Source organism: Centroberyx gerrardi, chromosome 13 (genome assembly GCF_048128805.1).
Source record: "Centroberyx gerrardi isolate f3 chromosome 13, fCenGer3.hap1.cur.20231027, whole genome shotgun sequence".
NCBI lineage: Eukaryota > Metazoa > Chordata > Actinopteri > Beryciformes > Berycidae > Centroberyx > Centroberyx gerrardi.
Window position 1 is genome coordinate 15151959 of NC_136009.1, and position 22283 is coordinate 15174241.

The 22283-nt window shown below is 46.5% G+C and overlaps 1 protein-coding gene across 1 annotated transcript in view; it reads right to left on the reverse strand.

The window, feature by feature from the left end:
• Window positions 1-22283, reverse strand: part of ephb1 (EPH receptor B1) — a 146746-nt gene that overhangs the window by 92353 nt on the left and 32110 nt on the right. The window contains exon 2 of the mRNA XM_071926887.2: window positions 5602-5666. Within this exon, the coding sequence (XP_071782988.1) occupies window positions 5602-5666 (65 nt within the window). The remainder of the gene's footprint in view (window positions 1-5601; window positions 5667-22283) is intronic.

Sequence of the window (22283 nt, forward strand, 5' to 3'; positions counted from 1 at the left end):
TTTCCCCACCTGTGTTCCCTTATGCCAGTTGAGCCCCTTGCCTGTCTGTCTGTCAGTGTATGAATAATTGAGGTGTATGGAGTCTGGTCAGCAGATGGCAAGATGGCCGTTGTGGATCTATCTGTGCTCTTTAGGAATCGCTGAGTGTACGCTGACACCTGTCCAGTCCAAGCCCACAGGCCCCTCGCTGAGAGACAGTTCACAGCGGGGAGCCACCATCAACAGCACCCCTCATCTACTATAGCCTCCATACACTCACACACACACACACTTGAATTTATGCTGGAGAACATACAGGCTGGCATGCAAGCGATGCGAGAGCGAGTGCAGACAAACATCCATCCTTTCTCATGCACCTGCTGCAACCGGGGGGTCACGGGGATTTCTCCTAAATCTCCCGTTCATCTTTCTGCTCCCTCTCTCCCTCTACTCGCCCCAATCCGTCGCTTCCTCCCCTCCCTCCTTATCCCTCTGGTCCCTGAGCCCTTACAACCAGGCCAACCAACCCTCTTTCTCCACGCTTGACAGCCCCCACAGCCTCTATCAAGGCAGCCACCGCCACCCCGCTGACCTCGTAACCCCCCCCCCCCACCCCGACCTCCACCCCCCCCCCCCACCCCCACCCCACCTCGGGCTCTCGCCCTTAAGCCCGGACTCTGTCGGTGACCTCCCGGAGTCACATGAGTTAACCCGGGGCTCTCTTTCACACGCACACCCACAAGCTGAGCAATGCCGGGCAGCCCTTTTTCTTTTTTTTTTTTTCCTCCTCCCTTTTCACACACAATCAACCTCTTTGCCTCTCCCGCTCCGATTTCTCCTAATCCCTCCCCAACCACCGCCTCCCCCCCCTCCTCTTCCTGAGCCAGCACCCCCCCCACCCCCACCCACCACCACCGCCGCCGCCGCCACCACATTTCTCCTCCCCTCTCTTCTCATCTCTCATTCGCTTCCTTTTCCACTTTCCCTCAATCCACGCTCCCCTAATCCAGCCCGCCCCCTCCCAAAAGAAAGCTAGTTTTGTTTTTGGTCCCCCTTTCCTCTGCATCGTTGTTAAACGGGAAGTCCCCATACTCCTCCTTCTCTTCTCTTAAGGGTTCTGTTATTCTACACTTTTCCCGCCTTCTTTTATTGTCCCTTATTTTTTTGCTGTTTTCCATTTCCTCTATTCGACTTTCCTCTCTCCTTGGTTTTTAAAATCCACTCCTTCAAAATATCGGTAATACACCACCCCAGCCCCTTCCTTTTCCTTTTCTCCTCACATTGGAGACTGTGTGTGTGTGTGTGTGTGTGTGTGTGTGTGTGTGTGCATTGTCTTTCATGCCTGCTCTGTCACATCGCTGCATGGCTAGGTCTAAGGGCACTTGCCTTCCTGGGACTCCATATTTTATTTATCATACAGTAAGTGTGTGCGTGTAAGAGAGAGAGAGAGAGAGAGAGAGAGAGAGAGAGAGAGAGAGGGAGAGAGAGAGAGAGACTCAAGGATGGAGGCGAGAAGAACAGAGAAACACAAACAGAGACAGAGAAAGGAAAGGTCCACAGAGAGAGAAAAAGGGGAGAAATAGAGAGACAGAGAGAGAGCGGGAGAGAGAGAGAGAGAGAGAGAAGGGAGAAGGACTATATCCAGCTAAAATGAATCAATGAAAAAAGAGAATAGAGCAAGAGTGCAAGTAAGTGTGCATTATGAGTGGATATTGCTTGCCATACATGGCTGCATCACATCTGTTTGCCTTGTGAGCGCTCCCTCCTTCTGGGAGATGCAAACATATGAGTGTGAGTGTGCAAGCGCATACTGTCACTCCATTACATATCCACATGGGCAACCCTGATATGTCCTCGTGTTTATACCACTGGAACTAATGATGCTGCTTCTGCAATCCTTCAAAATTAACCCTTCAGGTCAGACAAACACACACACACACACACACACACATACGTAGGCGCACGCACACACACACACAACTCCTTATAAACTCTTGAAGGAGAAGTTACTAAAGAAAATTAATGAGATGTATCGGATAACACAGGGGACAATGTACTGGGGTGTTTGTCTTTTCTCTCTTTCTATGAGTGTGTGTGTGTGTGTGTGTGTGTGTGTGCGTGTGCCTGCGTGTGTGCCTGTACACGAGCATGACGAGAGAGTCTGAGTTATTGGGGTCAAACAGCGAAGCACAAAGGCCAGCAACACACAGCGCACAACGCGATATCATCATACATCATAAATAAAATCAGTGTGTGCAAGGAAGTATGTAATCTATGTCAAAACTCACTGCACACCCCACATAACATAACATTACATGAACACGACTATTCACACAAACCCTGTAGGCTACACAGATGGTTATATAATGCGATGTATGCGTTCGTGTTCACCTATGACTTAGTCATGTACAATATGCTCATTATATGAGATGTGGTGCAGTCAGATGGAATATACAAGTATGTTGAGTGTATTTGGTTGGATATTGGGCTTCCAAATCAACAGTATGGTTGTAAAAACAAAGTGGGGCACCTCAAGGCCCCACAGGTCAGTGTTACACATCCTGAAATTGTCTACCATCAACCGAGTTTGACATCGTTATAACCCTAACTCTCACCCACCAGAAATCCATAGAAAACCTGCTGAATTTAGTGTGTGTGTTTGTGTATCTGTGTGTGTGTGTGTGTGTGTGTGTGTGCAAGAGAGAGAGAGAGAGAGAGAGAGAGAGAGATGAAAATATGTGTGTGTGTGTGTGTCGGTGAGCGCATGCAAGACCTTGCCTCCTCACTCAGACGTAACATTGCCTTGAGCCGCTCTGAACACAGCACCCCTCTCTCTCTCTCTCTCTCTCTCTCTCTCACACACACACACACGCAAGTACACACTTACACCACGTCTCACACACTCTACCAGCAAGGTCAAGACAGCTGAGCGGTACGGTAAGTTCTACCAGTGAGTAAGAGTGTATTCTCCCTGCAGCAGATCTCTCCCTCCCTGAACCCTTACAACAGGAGTAGCTTAAAAAACGACGCTCAACACAGACAAGAGGCTCTGTGTGCCTGGAGGCTTGCTGAACTGAACAGGCCTCGATGGAAATAGCACTGTAGAAGTCTCTACTCGGTAGGTCTTGCTGCGCACCTCCTCTTCACGGAGAACAAAATGTAACAGCTCTGCACCGTATGAGTCCTGATCCACCTAACAGAAATAAGATTTATTCCGTTGCATGTTACGTAAGCAAAACCTTGTTGGTCATGACTTGGCTAAACCGATCCTTTACACTGAACAGCATTGCTTGCGTTTCACAGCCTTATAGATGAGCAACAGAGAGCGAAGCCCGAGAACAACGCGCCTCAACCCCGATGAAGACCTCAGGTTCTCCAGAGCCGGTGCACACGGTGGAGGAGCTGTGCAGGAGAGCGCGTGATGTATCCAAACTGCCAGAGCGGCGAGATCAAGCGGTTTTTGTCAGGCAAACTGACAGCTGACAGGCCACCGCTCCTCCATAATGAAATAGCTGTGAGGTAACGGCCGTGCATCCCCGCTGACACAATTAATGCAATATTTAACTGTAAGATCCTTGGCCCGGGAGCGCAGTGCAATGTTTACCCAGCTCCTTGTGTGACCCGAGGTGGATGTAAATATTTGCTGACTGATGCAACATAGCCAGATCATTGTTCACTGTTCATGCCAGTATTACATTTAATTAATGAACTTGCCGTTATTTACATGTGACACAACCATGAGCTATAAAACAACAGCTAATTCCAACCAGGCAATCTGAAATGTGTGTATTAGATATTTGAAATGTATATCACCTAATAATAATAATAATAAATGTTATTTGTATAGCGCTTTTCAAAGTACTCACTACACGCTTCACAACAAAAGACAATGTCAAAAAAAGAGAAAGAATTACAATTTAATAACATTAAATTGAAAGCAGAAAGATAAAATCAAGACAATTAAGAACTATGAGATAAAAAAAATCAACTGAATAAACAAACAAACTTAAACTTAAAAACGGATAGAACTAAATAACTAAAGAAAATGGAGAACAAGGGAGACACCTGGTTAGAGTTTACATTTTGGTTACTAAACTAATTACTAAGGACAAAGATGCTAGTTATATCTTTATAGTTTCTCCTGTTTTATGTACACAAAATTACAGTACATTACATCCTTATGGTTAGACTAAACTACCAGTTAAATTAAATATGTCTATTATATTTATTCGTACCTTCCTTCAGCGTGTATGTTTGTCTTTTTTGTGAGTGATCATTCGTGGCAGCGGTTCTCAATCCACATTTAGAAAAGACTTATAAAAGGAGGAATGGCGGAAATATGTGTTATAAGCTGAGATCTGATGAGGCTAATGACATGTCTTGTTTTTCACTGTGATTTTCTCAACATCTGCACAAAAATGATCTGAACAAAAATTAGATAATAACAGAAGTTAAAGCGTTGGAATAATACCGCTGTGATAGGTGAGAATGAAAAGTGCGCATGAAAAGACAAGCTAGACGATCTGAACTTTACCTACTAGCGGCTGGCACCAAGCCACGAATTCCTGTTAACAAGATGGCATAAGAACCCCTCAGGATACACACCCACACCCACGCCCACACACACACACACACACACATAAACCCTAGAGAGCTATATTCCACGTTATTCGAAGTGGGTATTCCTTCAGGAAGACAAAAAACATCAGTTAACCATTTGAGAGTGTGTCAGCATAGAGCCAAAGCCCTGTTCCACAGAGCATTAAAAGCCCCCTTTACTTGTGTGTAAAATGCCTCATAAAGACCCAAAGACCCAGAACATGCGAGGAGCCGCCACTGTCTGCCCTGCATAGCTGCTGCATGATTCATGCTATCAGCGACGGGCTGTTGAGCTTTTCGTTGAATTACAGCACTGAGAAAAAAGGTCTTAGAAATAAGTTCACTTCAAGTCCATTAGTGTAATAGGACAATCATACTCCTGACATTAGGATTCTAACCTTAGCAAAACAAAGAAGAACCCTGTTCCCATTCTGATGACTTGGCACTTTCTTCCACCCCTTTCATGTGCATGAAACTACCTGAAAGTCTAAAATAGTTCCCTTAAAATCTGAAAAAGCCGGGAGCGTTTCCATCCTCTCTGCTCCTCCTCCCCCGTTTCATCCTAATACCTCCACTTCCCTGCATAAATGTATCATTACAGTATCATTATGTCTATGGTATCCCCCTAGCATCCATTTACAGGGACTTAGGTACTCCGTTCTGGGGCTTACGTGGACCCATTATATCATTAAGTCATTATGAACACGGACGGAGAGAAAATAATACCCATAATAGGAGCTACATGGGCCACTACTAAGACTGTTCGCTCGTCCTGCCTACCTGCTTGCCTGTGTGTCTGTCTGTGTGATGGTACATCTGTCTGTCCACCTTATTTCATGGTTACTCACCTACCAACCAGCCTATCTACCTCCCAGCAGAGACAACTTTGACGATAAAGTAGAAAGTTCTGCAACACCAAGTGAGTTTTACTGCACTTGCTGTAATTGAGTACTGCTGTACTTTCTTTTTTGTTTGTTTGTTTTACACTGTATTTTCTGTGTGTGTTGGCAAAGAACGACTCACCCCAGAGTTAGGATATGCTGTCCAGCCCAATTCAGCTGTGGCCACCCGCGTGTCCATCACGGTCTCTGCAGAGGGGAAAAAAAAAAAAATAGGGAGGAGGGAGAGAGAAAGAGTGGTTAGCCTCAAAAAAAAGCTATTTGGAGTATCATTCCGCAGAGTTGAGCTGCATTCAAGGCCCAGTGTTTCTCTCCAATGAGCACTTGACACTATCATGAATGAACAGAAAGGAGATGAATCCTTCACAGCTTTTCATCCATCGCTGCTAGACTTCTCTTAAGACAAGAGACATGGGAACAAAGCCCTGGCACTTTGCTGGAAGGAATGTTTGAGCGCCTCTGTCCTGCTGTTGAATGCTGAGCTTTGGATTGTTTTCTGTGTGCTGTTCTATGTGTGTGTGAGTGGGTGTGTGTGTGAGTGGGTGTGTGCACGCGTGTGTGCATGAAAGCATGTGTGTCCTGTCTTTGTGTGTGTGTGTGTGTTCATGTGTGCATGCGTACACGTGTTTGTGTGAAAATGAGTGCATGCTTCTGTGTGTGTGTGTGTGTGTGTGTGTGCGTGTGCGTGTGGCTGTGTGTGAGTGCCGAGCTTTGTCACATTGTTTACCCAGAGAAAGCTGCCTCACAAGTGTGGAGGGAGCTCTCCAAAGGCTAGCCTAGTCAAGCCGCGGCCATTCCAGTTTGTTTACTCTCAGTAGTGACACTCATCCCCAGAAACCCATCATGGCAGTCGGGTCCCCGGCACTTTTCGTGGCAGCGGTTCTCAGTCCACATTTAGAAAAGACTTATAAAAGGAGGAATGGCGGAAATATGTGTTATAAGCTGAGATCTGATGAGGCTAATGACATGCCTTGTTTTTCACTGTGATTTTCTCAACATCTGCACAAAAATGATCTGAACAAAAATGAGTTAAAGCATTGGAATAATACCGCTGTGATAGGTGAGAGCAGGTGAGAGAATAGTTGAATTTGAAAAATATATTTGGCTCTTCTATCTGTCCATCACCTATCTCTCTTCGGACTTTACTGTAATCCACAAGGTGTCATATCTGGCCCCATATCTAGGAAAGAACAGAGAACACAAAGATGACACCTCTTCTTCTCTCTTTCTGTTCCCGCTCTCTCTTCTACCCCCCCCCCCCCCCCCCCTCTCTCTCTCTCTCCCTGCTAATGCTCTATGACACACCGCAGACAAATAGGCTTGGCAGCTCACCCAAGGAGTTTTTCAGGCCTGTTTTGATTAATATCTGCCTTGTTGGCACATTGGGAGAAACCTGATATAGCTCCAGGTGAGAGAGGAGAAGTGCGGCAGTTGCCATGAACCAATGGCCTCTCTTCCCTCTCTCTCTCTACCCTGTCATTCTCTCTCTCTCTCTCTCTCTCTCTCGCTCACACACACACAGATTTATAGATTGATGAGCTAGGTGACATGCTGGCCTCCTCAGCGGTGTAATGATAGATTCATAATTTCCCCTGTAACAGACAGTTTATTCTCCGGCCCCTACCCTCCGTCTTATTGAGAGCGAACCGGGACATACTTCACTTTCTTTGATGTCCCCTGCCACAACATGCCCTCAATTGTGTTTGTTGTGCCCAAACAGATAAAAGCTAGGGGGAGGAGAGTAAACGGTGTGTCTGGGTGATGATCTCCACTAGATAAGCGTGGAGTACGTGAAGCTTCTGGAGAACTGTGGTTGTTGTGTCCTTGGCTTGGACGTTATCCACTATCACAGCCAACGGTTGGCTAGAAAAACCCACACATGTTGTTGATAAGGGAGAAATCACACTCTGATTAAATGCAAAGACAAAACCAGCAGATGCTGTTCTCCTTCAAGTAGAGGTTCCAGCCCGCATCGCCCTCCCCTCACCTACCCCCCCCCCCCCCCCCCCCCCCCCCCACAGGAGACACACACCCGCAGCTGTTGCTTTACTTGGAATCTCACTGAACTTGCAGTGATTTAGAAATAATTCCAAATGATGGAGCACTCGAAGCCTGTCATCTGCTGTTCAAGTGGTGTTGGTAAAAAACAAGTACACAGAGGATGAGTGACAGGCCACCGGTAGGAAGGAAAGAGGCCTTTCATTCTCAATCTCCACTTCCTGAGAGAAACTGTCCTCAGACACGGAACCAATTAGCCCAGGTAATTCAACTACGCACACACACACACACACACTCACACATACACACATGAAGACCCATACGCACACACAAAGACGCACATTCACCAGCCAACTCGGAGAGCAATTTTCCGTGTTCGCCTACAGTGACAGCCTTGTTCACACCCGGCTTCCATCAGAGTATTTCAATTTCCCTAAGATCAGCCTTGCCTCGTCTAGTTTCCAGAGCCAGCCGGCTATAGCCCGCCTGCCTGCCTGTACAACTGCTGTCAGCCGGGGAGATAGGAGTATGAAACAGCCCTAAGCGCCAGCCCGCATCGTGGGGACTGCCAACCCTTTCTCAGGGGAAATCACAGAAGCTTTAGTCAAATCGCACAGGCACCGGGGAAGGCCATTTCCCATTTCCTTTTTAAGGGGAAGGAGGGGGGCGGGGGGCGGGAGGCATAAGGCGGTGAAGGTGGGAGGAAAAAGGTCAAAGGCCCATGGGAGGGGTGGATGAGCCGTGTCATGTGACCTAATGTCGACCATTAGCAGAATACTAGAGTAGCAGATGAGTAAATGGAGTATGCTAAGTGGTTATTAGCAGTGGGGTGGGGCTCAAACAGCCGTCATACCACAGCTCACACACCTGTCCACTGACACTGGGGATTTGGAAAATGTCCCCTGTGTGTGTGTGTGTGTATGTGTTTTTCTTCAAAATGAGCTGTTATGTGACCGTTCATCCATTTAATCATAATTGGATTTGAAGAGTTTCATTCCAAAATGAGATATCCCCCATTTAAAAAAAAAAGGCCAGCTCTTACAGAATGATTGCTGGCATGGCAGTAAAGCACATCATGTGTTACCACTGAAGTTATTATGAGTCATCGTATGACCTATGCTTAAAAAACAATTATGTTTTTGAGGACCTAATCATCTAGGTTTTGGAAATATTGACTGGTGCATTTCAGGCAGCAACATTTTTCCAACATGGATATTATTGCGCTTTGGGATCAAACACTTCATTTGATTCGTGGCTTGTGGTTTTTGGGTATGATCAGGTCACTGTTTCATACACATTTCCCCTAACTCATGCATAGGATAATTTGCTTGGATAAACAAATTTGCCTCCAACTTAATTTACTTCCACCGATCTGAAGCAGTTGGGACACTGTAATTTTCCTCCATTCAACTCTCCTTACTGTTTGTGGGCCCCAGTAGTTTCACGCTTAGACTACTCCTCAGCTTAGACCATAAAACCCCCATAAAAACAATTAGTCCCCTTTTTTTCCGGTTGGCTCCCCTGATTCAGATGGCAATTAGGTCTGACCACACCCCCATTTGCTCTCCATTCACTTTTTTGTAGTAAGTCCTTCAGAAGAAGAGGAAAGGCACTAGCTAGCTGTAGTCCCTGATGTTTGGAGGATAGCCCGGAGTGTTTTCCCCCTGCATTCGTATTCTGCTGTGTCAGCTCCACCTGCGAGCGCCAATAAATTAGACGCAGCAGGTTCACTAGCAGTTCAGTCTGTGGGAAAATGATAAACATAGAGCTAAATGTTGACTACGTAACCATAGCTCATAAATCTATTGGAAAACAATAGCTTGTAGGTGTCAGGGTGTCCGGCACTAAATGGATTCAAAGAGCCGCAAGGCCAAAGGACGTAATGTGACTACATTGTAGAATATTAGTTACTCTAAATCATAGAATGGCTGTTGGTTGGCTCATTGTGTATGGGCTATCCAAGCAGGTGCACTGCCAGTTATTGCACTGCTCAAGCCCCAGTTCTAGTCAAAGTGAGAGAAGCCCCCAGCCGATCCAAAACCAAGGTCCAAACCAAAGGCCTACAGCCTCCAGTCCCAGAAAACACGGCTCCTTCTCATTAGCAACCCTTGGTGGATCAATACCAAATGGTGGGCCGTTTCCAGAGAGAGAAAGAGGGATCGAGAGAGGGAGGGGGAGCAATGGAAGAGCAAGAGGGACTGCATTAAACATTGATGGGGCCCTGCGTTACAGATCGATAAGCCAGCCCTCTTCACACAATTACACGTCAGCAAGCAGTCGCATGATACATCACATAGATACGCATGATTACATATTGCCAGCACTTGGGCCAGAGAACATCTATTGAAAGAGAGTCGCAGAGAAGAACAGTGAGAGCGGATCACCCAATCTATTCATCCTCTTTGAGCCTTTATGTATGTGTTTAATTCTTGAGTGTAGAAGTCAGTATGGTGACATGCCTGTGTAAGTTCCCCCTTTGTGGCCATGTCTGTGTGCTTGTATGGTCGTTGGTCGATAGAACATGTGCTGAAGCGCCTCTCTGAAGCTCCCTGGCTCCTCAGTCAATACTGCAGACAATTCTCTGCAGATTCCCCTTCCTATCCCATAACACATCTTTTCCATTCACCCATCCTTCAAACCCCCCCCCCCCCCCCCCCCCCCCCATCACTATGTCCTCCTGTTCAAGGATGCTGGTGCACTTTGTAATTCAATGAGACAATCATGTCCAGATGCTGGATGCTGGGCTGAGAGGGCCTTCTCTTTGTGATTGAAGCAACACACTGAAATAAGATCCTAGGGCTTTGAACGACTATGCTTAAGAGGGGTTTTCACAGAAATTGAAAAAAAAGATGGGAGGGCAGAGAGAAAGCGATTGAAGGAAGGAGAGAGAGACAGAGAGAGAGAGAGAGAGAGCGATGAAAAAATCAAGAAGAGAAACCAGCAGGATTGAAATGAGCACTTAACAATGATGAAGCCCCATGGCAGCCCGCTGAGCCTGGCATCTTAATGTGGGGCTGAAAACAAAGTGACAAACAAACAAGAGTGAAAGCTGCTGCGTCTCCCAAACTAATCAGCTGTCCACTCAAGGGATTTACGAATAAAAGAGGAAGATTTTGACAGAGTGAAATATTTTCTGAACAAATGGAGTGGAAGTTCCCCCTGTAGAAATGTCTATGTCTTCCGATCCCCTCCCACGATTCAGTCACTGCGCACTGGGAAATAAAAAAAAAAAAGAGACCAACGCAATTGGTCGGAATTGGAAACAGAATTCTCACCAGACTGTTTATTGGATTGAAGACAAAATGGCTTCCCAGGATCAGCTCAAGTCCAGCGTGGCGGAGCGCTTTGAGCTGATTTGAGATCAGTGATGGGGTTTGTGCTGATGTGTTGAGGCAGTACATGGGGAGATTGAGCCTCAGCACTGCTTCTGGGTAGGAAGAACATGAAAGAGGTGATATCTGTGATTGAGTCACCACCTTCAACAGAAAAGACAATCCTTGCGAACACAGATGTGAGACATTTCTAATCTGCGCCACGCTAAAGCACTGTCACTCACACTGAAGGGTTTTTGCTTTAAATAGAGGCTACAGAACAGTCAAGAGAAATACATCAAAAGAAATATGTTACTTCTATGTCTCCCCGAAGACAGAAATGACAATGTGGCTGATTTGAAAATTGAACAGAAAATAATCTGCCATCCTCTGGGACATTAGCGCAGAGTGATGGGATACACAAGTCCCGCATCACTGAGCCACAGACAGAATTAAATGAACAGGCTCACAAATCACACACACACACTCGCACACGCACACATAAACACACAAACTTATCACAGTGTTCAGAGCGCCCAGTCATAACTCGCTTCTGGCTGAGCGAAAATACAATTTTCAGCGTGAAACAGGACCGGGTCACCGTCTGAGACAAGAGACACAGCCAAGAGAGATGAAAAGAAGATATAGAAGGAAGCGAGAGTGAGATCAGCAGCAGATGTTAGCAGGAATGTCTCACAAGATAGCAAAATGAATATACATGCAATATCGGCGGGGCTTGATGAGACGATCCTATCATCACTGCAAGGTGACATTCTCTTGGCCTCGCACATCTGGGCTGCCACATCACATAATACTTTAGATTCAACCTTGCGGCACTTGGTGAGCAGGCACACACACACACACACACACTCCCATGTACCTTCTCTCCACTGTTATTGGTTTGTAATAGACTTGTTGTGTAAGGGGAAGAGGAAAACACAGCAGCCTCCCCCCGAGGCGGGAACACAGACAGGTACACAGTCGATGTAGCTGGTGACAAGAGGTTCATGCATCTAATCATAGCTTAGTGGTCAGTCAGTCACTCAGCAACGGGTGTAGCGTGGATACAGCACATATGTACCACCCTTCCACCACCCCCTCTCTTTCTCTCCCTCTCTCTCTCTCTCTCTCTCTCTCCCCCCTCCCTTCCCTGGTCAGGGGAGAGAGGTTAGGCACATCATTTGCATTCATTAACATTACATTAGCAGACAGAGTGATCTTTAGAAACCAGGCTGCCGGAGAGTGTCATCTTTAATTCATCATAACCCCCTCCCCCCTCCCCCGCCAAACCCCTCTCTCTCTCTTTACCTCCACCTCCTTCTCCTCCCTCTTTCCTCTCCGACTCCTCCATTCCTCCTCTCTCCCTCTCCTCACCCGCCACCCCCGCCCCACCCCTTCTCCCTTAATCCCGGCGCATCCTTTCTCCTCCCCTTCTCTGTGCGCTTCTTCACTCCCCATTTACCACTGTCTTTCATCTTCTTCACTTTTCCCCGCTTCTTTTTTTGCCTTCTCACTTCCTTTCCTTCCCCTCATCTCTCTCTCTCCCTCTCTCTTCCTTTCTCTCTCTCTCTCTGCCTGCTGTTAATGACAGGCTATAGGGAGGCTTGACTTTTCCTTTCCATGCTCCCTATGCAGGATAGGAGAGGATGGAGAAAGGACACACACAAAAACACGCACGCACGCGCACACACACACACACACACACACGCACACACACACACACACACACACACACACACGAGCCTTCTGGCTGCAGCACATATAATACCCAAGCATCAGAGTCAAGACAGTGTTGAGTGTGTCCAGGCTTCAGATAGGGCTCTCGGGTCTGACCCTTTGTCCCTGCACTTATTAGAAAAGAAATGGAGCTTCCAATTAGAAGAGTCATCCTCAACCTACATATTTCTCTCTCTCTCTCTCTCTCTCCCTCTCTCTCTCTCTCTCTCTCTCTCTCTCTCTCTCTCTGTGTCTGTCTCTTTCTCTCTCTCACACACACACACACACACACACACACGCACACTTTGATCTCATTTCAAGGCTGAACAGCAGACATGCTTCCTCTCTCCCCTTATTTCAAAGATGATAAATAGCAGCAGCCATTCTCTAGCCATACTTACTGTTAGAACTAACATATGCACTGCAGCAGTCATATGTGTATATATGCTTGCATACATGCGTGGGCATGTATATTTATATGTGCACATGTGTAGGAGTGTCTGAGAATTTGTGCATGCACATGTATAGATGTGTGTGCTTTGATATGTTGCAAAGGCATAGAGTAGTAACCCAAAGTTTGCTGTGCCATAAAACAAACATTGAGTGGATGAACAGGTACACAGAGATGTAACCATTACCACAGACAGATGGGGAGAATCTAACCAAGGATTTGTTCCATCCTAAGGGTCCATTAAAACAAACAACCTAATTACTTTTAGCTTAAGTGCCAAAGACTTCCAATCATTCCTCCTTCTCTGCTGCACTAAGGAACAAACATTGGTAATAGCTCAACCACATACTGGAAGTGCTGTGTGCAGAGCTTATGCTAAACACAGATCAATGTGACTCGCACAAGTCTTGAAAATATTTCATAACATGAGTATCAGTTTCAGGCCAAACAGTGGGGATATTCAAATTTCCATAAATAGGCTAAATCATATCAACATAACCTGGTGAAGCACCGTGTTCAGCATTCTGACAAACGATATGCCATTTCAAATTTCTGTTTTTCTATCTCTTCCCCACGCACACAGCAGAAACATAATCCCCCTCCATGTAGATTTTCCAAGTGAACCAGGTATTGATGACACCGCTCAGGGAATTCTGCAGTTCCATTAGAAGGCCATCATTTAATGATTCTCACAGGAGCCAATCAAAAAGCAGCATTTCTGTTGCTCTTCCCCCACTAGGTATAAATAATGATTAGCACCATCCCTGACAAGGGAAAGTACACACGGTATATGTGCACTGACATACAGATGCAAGCATATATGAATGCAGTATGTACTGGAGGTACACACACACATGCATAAACACACACTGACACACAACTCTTGAACAGATTTTTGCAAGGTGTTTGCAAGATTAATTCCCGAGTGCAAATTTAAAAGTGCAGTAATAAGGAATATCTTGATATGGATATGAATCAAAATGGCATTCACAATGTGAAAATGTGAACATTAGGATATATGCATGTTCCTCACATATTATGCGTGATATAATACATAAGTACATAATATTAATTAATATAAATACTGTGATCAGACAGTCAAACAGAAATGAGAAGGGTAGTAAAATAGAGAAACTCAATACCATTTTATACTTCCCATTAAAAAGCCCAGGATCCACCAAGCTTTCCTGCAGCAGCAGACCAGCAACAGTGACCTAGTGATAATCCAGATGGAGGCAGCTAGCCTCCCTCCACCATCACAATACTCATTAAGGCTGATATTACCTCAGCCAGCCTGTCTGCTTTTAAGAAACCTGGCAATTTGCTGCAGTAAAATGAAGTAATTACAACCCTTATCAGGCTCCTCACCTCACAAAACAGCATTTAGAGAGAGGGAGACTACTCCCCAATGGTTCACTGGCTCTCGAACAAGGCTTTGGCTGGCTTCCCAATCACTCAGCCACACCCACCCACTGTCATCTATTCTCTTTCTGACTCCTGCTCCTAACCCTCTCCTGTCTTTCTAACAAAAACATCAAAAGCAGCAATTTGACATGAGAAAACTATTTTTTTGATCAATACCCCATTTAGAAGTATATGGAATTAGTTGACGTGAACCATGAGGGCCCGAGGAGTATCACTTTACAGCAACAACCGTGCCAAGATACTATTGTGGAAATGCTCAGCTTCCAAAGGGCAGAATGGGAAAATGAAGCTCTGAATACCTGACCGAACTCCATGTTTATGTTGGAGAGCCTACGTGAAATGTAATCTAGCCGTTTCCATAAGGAACGTGTCTTTACAATGAAGGTCTATATGCTAGAGCTTTGACATTTCTCAACTTCACAAATGGAAGTTCGACGTTTGCCCTCACTTGGCCCTGTCATCACTTCAGCTACGCAAGTGGACTGACAGAGAAGAACCAAATCCAGGTCCTGCAGTGGGATTGTGCAAGGCTGACATTTAGCAGTGAGCTGTAGCTAATGGGCTATCTGGGGTGAGTTAAAGCATCTTTGTTCCACAAGCAGACCAGGAAATAGCGCTGAGTGAAGACAATGATGTCATCTCAATTACTCCCACCACAGTCCTTCACTCTGATTAAGACAGTAAGAATTGTCATTAGCACAGTCCTGTGTGTGTGTGTGTGTGTGTGTGTGTGTGTGTGTGTGTGTGCGCTGTGGGACTGTGAGAGAAAAAAAAAGCACAAAACCAAGTAAAAAAAAAGGAGACCGAAATAGAGGGATCAGTAATGTCAAATGGGCAATGTCAAATATGTGTACAGTGTACAAGTGACTCAGATGGCATCTCGGTGTGACTCGCCTGGTTGCATTTTATAGCGACTGGGGGTTAGGGGGGCAGAGAGATAGACAGAACTGACTGTCCTTTCCTGTCACACTGTCAAAGCCTTGAACTGAGATAACCATCCCATAATATGTGGGACCCGCATGGAGGGCAGCGAGAGAGAAAGAGAGAGAGAGAGAGAGAGAGAGAGAGAGAGAGAGAGAGAGAGAGAGAGAGTAGTTCATGTGAAGAGGGATACTGAATCAGATATGGAGGGAGTAAATCGGAGAGACAGTGCGATGGAGAGGGCGTCATGTGGCAATGCCCTGTGTCATCTTATCCAGGAATGGATCTAACCTTAGCTGAACGCAAGAGTCACATCATTTCTCAGAAACCACATGACCCCATTTCTGCTGCCTGAATGTACCGAGGCACACACTCTGTCTCCTCGCAGCACATGCAACATTTGCGAACAGACAAACACGAACACAAGACGGAGAACAAAACTGTTGCCGCCTTAAACCGGGCAGCAGACATCACACTGACAGCAGAGAGAAATTAAGGCGTAAAGGACGGATAAGAGCAGAAAGCAATTCATGGACATGCTGTGCGCACACACACAAACACACACACACACACACACACAGTCGCATACGTACACTCACACGCACAAGTGTACACAGACACCCTGAGACACAGTATTCGTGTGCACACATGACGCACACCAACACACCAGAGCCCAGCTGCTCCTCCTATCACCTCCGCTGGCACAGCCTCAGAGTCTGACTCAAAACCTTGGGTGGCATTTATCAGAGCAAAGAGAGAGAGATACAGAAAGAGAGAGAGAGAGAGAAATGGGGGGCCGAGACAGGCTGGAGATTTTACACCCAAGTGTGAGAAGCCCTGCCTTAAAAAGAATACATGAATAACAAGAAAATGAATACAGAAAAAAAGCCTCTCCTTTAATCCTGAAAAGCGAAACTTAATACAGAGTCATTTCTGTCACCGCTAGTTTCTCCCCAAGAATAAAGCACACGGGCAGTGTACCATTGAAAGCAATAAAAAAGACTGTGTTGGAGGGGGGAGGCAAACAGCAGCTAGCTATATCCAATCTCATTAAACGCTGTTGTTAACCATGTTTGGATGCACCACAAAATTGACTTGTGCCTCTTGTATAATTCCCCCACTGGCAGAGAGGGAGACAGAGGGGAGAAAGCAGGAGAGAGAGAGCGAGAGAGAGAGAGAGAGAGGAGCCTTGAGGGTTTTGACGCCGCGCTCTCCCCCCGTCTCATCTGCGGCAGTAAAAGAACGACCTTCAACCACCTTGAACCCACTGGAGCTGAATTTCAATAAAAGTCAAATTATCACCCGGGCCCGTGGGGCTCGGCGGAGGCACTAAGCCTGAATTGACTGTGCATATAAGACGATTTAACAGTCATATGGAGGTGTGAGTGAGTCAATCAGACGACGCGCTTCTTTTTCTCACCGAGAGGGAGTCTCGCCGGTGAGCAGTGGTTACCGTACCCTATCTGGAGAGGACGCCGCTGGGATGGATCACTGATTGTTTTGTGTGTGTGTGTGTGTGTGTGTGTGTGTGTGCGTGCGCTTGCCCCGGCCTAGGCGCTTGCACGCGTGTGAAGGCGTGCGTGCCGACGTGCGATAGGGAAAGCCTTATTCAATTTAGCTGTGTTCTCCCTTGACCAACGTAGTGAGATGCAGGTAATTGCTGCCTCAGTTTGGCGTTCCCCAGGCGCTCTCCCCTCTCCACCGCGGGGACAGTGTTGGCTAAGCCGGTGTGAATGAGAGGAAGAGCATGGTGTGATCTCACTCCCTTAGCCGTGAGCGAGGTGTTCTTCAGGGATCTCGTTAGTGCAGCTCTACTACACACACACGCACGCACGCACGCACACATCGCCACTCATAGCGGTCACACACACAGACAAACAAGCACACACACACACCAGTATCGCTTCCCCAGAGCCCCGCTAAACCACCGGTGACCACAGACATTCTCACGTTGAGATTAACTCCCATTCTCCCCTTCCTTCCCTGCTATCTATCTCCAGTAGATAAAAAATGCCAATGGCCTCTCCTATGCCTCCAAGCAAAGACAATGCTTTCCATTAAAAGCAAACACTAAATCCCCACTCTCGCAGTGTGCTCACATGCCTAGGGAAGTCTATATATTTTTAGAGATGGGCTTTGGTTTTCCTTGGGGGCTTCGCTGCAGTCTGCATTCAGCGGCAGGGGAATAGGAGATAGAAAATAGTCCTGAGGCTAAAAGAAAAACTTTCAGCAGAGGATCTTGACCTTATAGCACGAGGCTGACAGCGGCGAGCGAGGTTCTCCAATGAGAATCCATAACGAGAGAGAGAGAGGGAGGAGGAGAGAGGGAAAGAAAGATAATTTTAATCTCTGGGGAGCGAGAGTGAGGACCGGACCTTCTAGAGTATATTTGTCTGGAAGTCTCTCACCCCACAGTGGAAAACACAACAGAACCCTCTCCAGGCTTGTCAGTGCCTCCTAAGAGTTAGGGACTGGAGACAGGAAAAGGAAAAGAGGCTGATTCTCTAAGTCCTCGGGAGGGGTTTTTGTTTGATGTGCTCCCATTTGATGTTGCTTTCTTTTTGTCTTCCCACCATCAACCTCCCCTCACCTTTTTTTTTTTTTTAATCATTTCTCCTTCTCTGTATCCCTCTCTCTCTCTCTCTCTCTCTCTCACTCATTCTGTCCTCTTTTTTCTCTGAGCCATTCTGGATGCAAAACCATGGCTCAGTGAAACATGGAACTCTACTGGGAGAACAAATGTCATTTCACACACATTACATTTAGTCTGCATTGCCGCCGGGAGGGTGTGGGGGATGTTTTGAGTGATATGGCGCCACACACACAGACACACACACACACACACACACACACACACACACACACATGCACACACACACACTATGTAACTGAACTCATCTGATTTGGCTGCCTATCAATGCATCCAGGGGGCCCGGGTGCTTGAGCTTTGGCCCAGAACGCAGCCCAAATGTCACAGCTGTCCAGTGACACCAGTGGGGGACCCAAATATCCGCCTCCCCACTTGGCCCCCACGGCTCTCTCAACTGTAGTTATGCCAGTACTAGCTGTCTGCTTTTAGGCAATATCCACCAACATCCATACCATTTTTTTTTTTTTCTATCCTGCCATTTCCGATCCTCCGCGGCAGAGCCTTCAAGTTGATTGCGAGTGTAGCTGAGAGAAAAACGGTGACACGGTTTGGATCAGAGGAAGAGGTTCTGGATGCGGTAAGACAGCCTGTGGTTAGCCTCTCAGTTAAAGGTCTGCCTGCCAGAGGAAAGCAGAGAGCTTCCAGGCAGCGCTTTACTCCGCAGCCCCGCCAGATGAGGCTGTTTGCTGGTGTGATGTGAGCTCTGCTCCAGGAGTAAAAGTGCGACACTCTGCTCGCTGCGTTACAACGGAGCAGCGAAAGAGCTGAGACGCCTCGTTAAATATGTAGTGCCACCGACCCGCTTCAAGCTGTTTCTTTACTTCACACGTAAGGAGCAGTCGCAGCAAACACTCGCTCGCTGCTCGCACTCACGCACACACGGATACAGAAAACACAGACACCTTACACAGCTGTAAAAGCCGTTCAGAGCTGTTAAATTATTTCTCCAGTTGTACAGCGCTGGGCTAGAATAGATGCAGGTGTCTGTCCACTGGTGGGTGTGTGTGGGTGTGTGGGTGTGTGTGTGGGTGTGAGTATCTGCTGGTGGTGTTTAATAGCTCTGATGGAGTAGGCAAGTGGTTTGCAGGTGTTTGGAGAGAACAGCACCCCTCCAGGACCTATTTTAGATCAAGTGGCAGCAGTGTTTGTGTCGGAGGGAGTGAGTGCACCTTCGGGTGTATTGTGTGTGTGTGTAGGAGAGAGTGTATATAATACTTAGCGTTTGTTGTCGGAGTGCTAGGGTGGACTTTATAATGTGTGCCTGGAAGTTAAGACAATCATAGTTAAGCAAATGAAAGTCAGCTTTGTATACTTCTTAGTGACTTGCCAACTTGTTTGACCCAATTTGTATTGCGTGCATGCGTGTGTCCATGCATGCTTGAGTGTGTGTGTGTGTGTGTACATGAATGTGTGTTTTTCCTCTATTACCAACATCACTTTGTGTTCTCATCCAACCCGTGTATTGGAACATGGACAAAAGCTGCATACACGAGCGAGTGCCTGTATTGATCCACAGAAGCACAGATGGCTGCAGGTGTTTGACTCATCTCTGCCATCGACTAGTCCTTGCAGTGGCCTGGAAGAGCCGAGGCAGGTTAAGGCAGAGTCAGACGGACAGAAAGAGCCTGGGGAGGCTTCATTACAAAAGTTAACTGTAGCAGAAAGGCCGTGTGTCATCTCCCAAAATTAACGCCCAGCCCAGGGGGTCAACAGGAGACACACTCTGTATTGACCGCTGAGGGTCAGCAGGCGGTATACAGGAAGCCACGTATAGAAGTGTTCCTGTTCTTGCTCTTGTATATTTCTTATATATGAAAGAAGACAGCATATCTTTATTCATACAGCTCAGCATATAAATACAATAAAGCATGCAACAAGGACTGTAGAGCGGTAACTAATGATTATTTTCAGTATCGATTCATCGAGTAATCATTTAATCTATAAAATATCAAAAATAATAGCAATGACCAGCAGCCAAAAACACCCAAAGTATTCATTTTATAATGATATGAAGCAGAGAAAAGCAGCAAATCTTAGCATTTGTGAAGCTGTAACCAGCAAATGTTTGGTATTTTTACTTGAAAAATGACTAAAACGATGAATCAATTACAAAAATGATAATTGATTAATTTTCTGCTGATCGACTAATTGATTAATCGACTAATGGTTTCAGCACTAATGGACTGTAGCAAACACAATTAATGTTTGTTGGCAGTATTCCAAATGTTTGCCAGTATTGCATGTAGCATACACACGGTACAGAACATTTCATATAATGCTCAGGCTTAAGTGTTTCTTGAGCAAACATGCCTACCGCTTCACAAAGTGTTTGTTATCTGTGATTGTGGAGTTATTAATGTGAATGGGCGTTGGAATGACTCCCAGATAGTTTTCACACTACAGCACTCCTCTTTTCTCCTCCCCAGGGGTGTTGTTAGCCTGTGTGTCCCCTGACAGCTCGCTCCACATAATGAGGCTGACAGACCAAAACAAACACAGGTAGAGAACATGGGCAGACAAAGAACACAGGTAGAGAAGCAGCCAGTCGAGCCAGAGGAGACGGAGGGAGGGAGCCAGGCGACTCTCTCTATCTTTATGGCAAAACATGCGGTGGCCGTGGCTAGGGGTAAGTTATGTGGCAAAACGCTGGGGTTTTTTTTTTTCCCTTGCTCTCACAACCCTCTTATCGCTCTCTTTTCCCTCCTCCTTTTCCCCGCGCTGCTGTACACAGGTGCAGTTGTACATGTACATGGCCCCTGTAAAGGCAGAGGGGCATAATTGATGGAGATAATGCACCGTGCCATCTCCTCTTTCTTTCTTTGTCTCTTGCTCCTGTCTCCATCCCTCTCCCTCTCCCCCCCTCTCTCTCTCTCCCTCTCTCTCTCTCTCTCCCCAGGTGTGCTGGTGGCTGGGGCTAAATGATGAACAGAGCCACAGTGTCTGCTGTCTCTAATGGGGACATTATGCAGGAGGATGGGAGTAGCGCTCACACCAGGCTCGTAAATCACACACTCCTGGAGAGAGACTCACTGCAAGGCCTCACTGCTCCACTAACCCTAGAATAGATACACACACATTAAAGGGAAAAAGCTACTCAGACACACACATGCACATATGCAAACACATATCAGGTATGCGCACCCACACACACATACACATTCCTGCTGTGGTTACGCATGAACACAGATAAACACACACGCAGGCACAACTGCACTTGTGCTGGTACTGCACAGCACAGTCCATTTACCTGACCTGCAGCTTGTAGTCAACATTTGCCATGTAACTACTAGGACACAATTCACTTACATCTGTCCAGTGACAGTGCCTCCGCAACAAGACAGTGTGCTACACCAGGGCTTGTGTCAATGTGATTGAAGTTTGACAGGGCAGTTAAAGCATTATTAGTGCTCCCTGTCACGGCCCAGCACACACTGAGGCCTGCCGGTGGCACAGGTGAGGTAAACACAGGCCCCATTTAGCATATTACCCATCAGTCAACACGACAGGCAAAGGAGATAAAGAAATGCACACCCACTGTGAGTGGGAAAACAAGCACTCCAGTCTGCCCCATCTCTGAAGGAGGGCTATATGAAGGTATTTTGGCAGGTGTGAGGCGCACAGGCTCCCACACACACACATACCCACAGACACTCACACGCAACCGTGTACACACACAGACGCGCGCTTGTGCATACACACACGCGCGGGGTGATGACAGAAGAGGCATTATCCGCAGGAGATGTCTCACATAGCTAATTGACTGTGATGAGCCAGCTCCAGCACGCCTTGACGCCTTCTTTTTCTTTCGCTTTTCTCTTATTTATCCCTCAATTTTCACTCAGGGTGCACATAGATAATCTGGAGAAATCCACAAAATTGGGGTATTTCTTCTGAGTCACTTATAAGCCACAAATCCTTGGAAATATCCCAAGTACCGATGCATGGCTTATTGCCACAACAAATATGCTAATCTAGAAAATCCCTAGTGAGGAATTTGACTTAAAATCTGCCTCCAACTATAACTATCACCTCACAACAACATACTCCAGTTGACACCTGCAATAATGGGAGTGAAAGAAAATGTCAACTATTGCCTCTAAGGCCATTTAGGAAAAAATAAAAAAGTCCTGCCAGTTAAGTTAATTCTCATGGGAGCTAGCACACACTAACAGTGGTTAGCTTTTAACAGTTAGCGTGTTACTGAGCGACAGGAGGGTCTGATGTGGCAACAGAGGCTTAGCCAGCAGAGCTGTTTGGACTAGAAACAGACGGCTGGCCCAGTGGTGGGGAGCCCCGTTTAAATACTCTCTCCTTAGGAGGCCCTGAACCGAGCT